The sequence below is a fragment of the Tauraco erythrolophus genome, chromosome Z (assembly GCF_009769465.1).
Source record: "Tauraco erythrolophus isolate bTauEry1 chromosome Z, bTauEry1.pri, whole genome shotgun sequence".
In the NCBI taxonomy this organism is placed as follows: domain Eukaryota; kingdom Metazoa; phylum Chordata; class Aves; order Musophagiformes; family Musophagidae; genus Tauraco; species Tauraco erythrolophus.
In genome coordinates, this window is record NC_141496.1 from 51,360,535 (window position 1) to 51,362,737 (window position 2,203).

Here is a 2,203-nt window from a genome sequence, read left to right on the forward strand (position 1 = left end):
ATCCCATCCAGAAGTCTGAAATCTGAGCACAGAAATCTCATCTCCAGCCTGAACATGACATGCAATAGTCCAGATCAGGTCAAGCTTACACAATTTAAACCAAGAGAGATTTAAAGTGCTGCTGAAAAGGCTTGACAGATCTGTCTCCTTACTTGTCTCTTCCCTGCACCAACATTTGCACAGCTGATCCTGCTCATCCACTAGGACCAGAGTCATAATTGCTCCGTGGGCAAGGATGTCCTGCTGTGACTTCCGCAAGTCGGTTCTTGTCACCGACTCTGGAACGATGGATTCCTTTGTCACTGACTCCGGAACAATGGGTTCTGCTGTCACCTAGTGACTAGAACCTGGCACCCAGTCCCACCCAGCTGGTTTGTTGTTGCCTTCCAGCTGAGCACTCGCGAGGCTGGAGTGCTAAGTGAGTGTTGGTGGTACTGTCCTGGATGGGCAGTTGCTCCTTGCAACTCTTCATTCCAAACCCAAAGTGATCACAGGCTTTTCCCCGGCCCTGCCAGCTGCAGGCAGCCGGGGCACGCAGGAGGCACGCTCGCAGCAGCAGAGGTGAGCTGTGCGGGGACACCTGGCCCTGGGGAGGGAGCTGGGAGGGTTTCCTTCTGGAGGGACCTGGGTGTTTCTTCCACCCCTCCCTGGGCCAGCCAACGATTGTGGCCTCTTTTCTTCTTCCAGAGTGACACCCACTGCTGCAGCGCGCTGAAAGGGTGCAGTTCACCAGCCCAGCTCCCTCCAGCCCACCGCAGGGAGTGTGGAGAGCATGGCCTCAGAGGTGGAGGACCGCTGTCCAGTATGCCTGGACAGCTGGGAGAACGCTGCCTCTGTGGTGCCATGCCTCCACCAATTCTGCTATGAGTGCATCCTGCGGTGGGCTCAGACTAAGCCCGAGTGCCCCCTCTGCAAGAGGAGAGTGGAGTCCATCTTGCACTCGGTGAGGGCAGACGACGACTTCGAAGAGGTCGTCGTCACACCATCAGCTGGGTTGGTGGCAGTGGCAGCTGGCAGCCACCAGGCAGCAGGTGCACCCGGGCACCCAGCCCCTGGCAGTCTCCCTCGCCCTGCAGCAGCTCAGCCGCTGGTGGTGGAGTCAGGGCCCAGGGCTCCGGTGGGCGGCCTCCAGCCGCACACCTGGGCGGCCCTTTTCCACGAGCACCCGGCTCTGCTCCGACACTTTCAGCCCTGGCTGCAAGAGCGGCTGGGGCTGATCTTTGCAGAGGAGCCTGGGACGGCAGCTGTGATGGAGGACTTTATCCTGGCTGTGCTGGGCATCTTTGGGCTGGAGGAAGATGTCCTGGTGCAGCTGCTGGAGGTGAACCTGCACGATCACACGGCGACATTCGTGAACCATCTCATCGGTGTCGCCGTGCAGCGCTGCAGCGCGGAGGCCCACCGCCTGCTGGGCCTGGAGGACACCCCTGCTGCCCGGGAGCAGGAGGCTACCCCTGCGGCTGCCCCTGGTCCCGCTGCCTCCCAAAGAACGTCTCCTGTCCCCGACCCAGCCCCCTTCAGCAGCGCGGCTGCAGCGGATGAGGAGGACCACCGCAGCACTGCCACCGCTGCTCTTCATGGAGATCCCAGCAGCCCCCCCAATGCCCCCGTTCCCACCCGCGGGGAGCAGGAAGAGCAGCAGGAGGATCTGGTGGAGGCTGTGGCAGGTCCCTCCGCTCCTGACCTGGGCAGGGACCGCTCTGCTGGGGCGCCCCGGCGAGCCCCGAAGCGGAGAGCCGGCAGCTCCCAAGACTGCTCCCAGCCCCCCAAGAGACCACCTCGCCGGCCACGCTAAAACCAGCACAGGAGCTGCCACAACCAGGGCCGGGCCAGCAGCTGGGGCATGTGCTGGCCCACAGATCCATCTCAACTACATCGCCCGAAGACAAGTGCAGCTGCTCCTGGGGCACATGGTTCCAGCCAGGGGGTCTCCAGGCCCAGCCCGTGCCCCACCACTCGTCAAACCAGGCCTGACCTCCTCTTCACCGCACCCTCTGCCCCCCTCCCCATCCCGGGGCTCTGCTCTCCTGCCATCCTGCACTGCCAGCGCACAAATCCCTCCTCCTGCGCCGAGTCCCAACTCGGTGCTGTGCTCTGCATCCCCCTGGGGCTGTGCCCTGCCAAGGCAGGAGCCCAAGAACTTCAGGCAGGGGAGCGCCAAGTTCTGCAGCTGGGCAGCCAAAGAACTGGAGCCGAAGTTCTG

At 62.7% G+C, this 2,203-nt stretch overlaps 1 protein-coding gene across 1 annotated transcript; it reads left to right on the forward strand.

Annotated features, from left to right (window-relative positions):
* Positions 1-772: 772 nt before the first annotated feature.
* On the forward strand, positions 773-1,795 carry LOC147526398 (uncharacterized). Its single transcript, XM_086629753.1, has one exon. It carries the CDS (start codon positions 773-775, stop codon positions 1,793-1,795), a length of 1,023 nt encoding a protein of 340 aa, XP_086485879.1.
* Positions 1,796-2,203: the final 408 nt, after the last annotated feature.

Coding starts and splice junctions, on each gene's coding strand:
- LOC147526398 (XM_086629753.1), top strand. CDS start 773: ATGGCCTCAGAGGTGGAGGACCGCTGTCCAGTATGCCTGGACAGCTGG.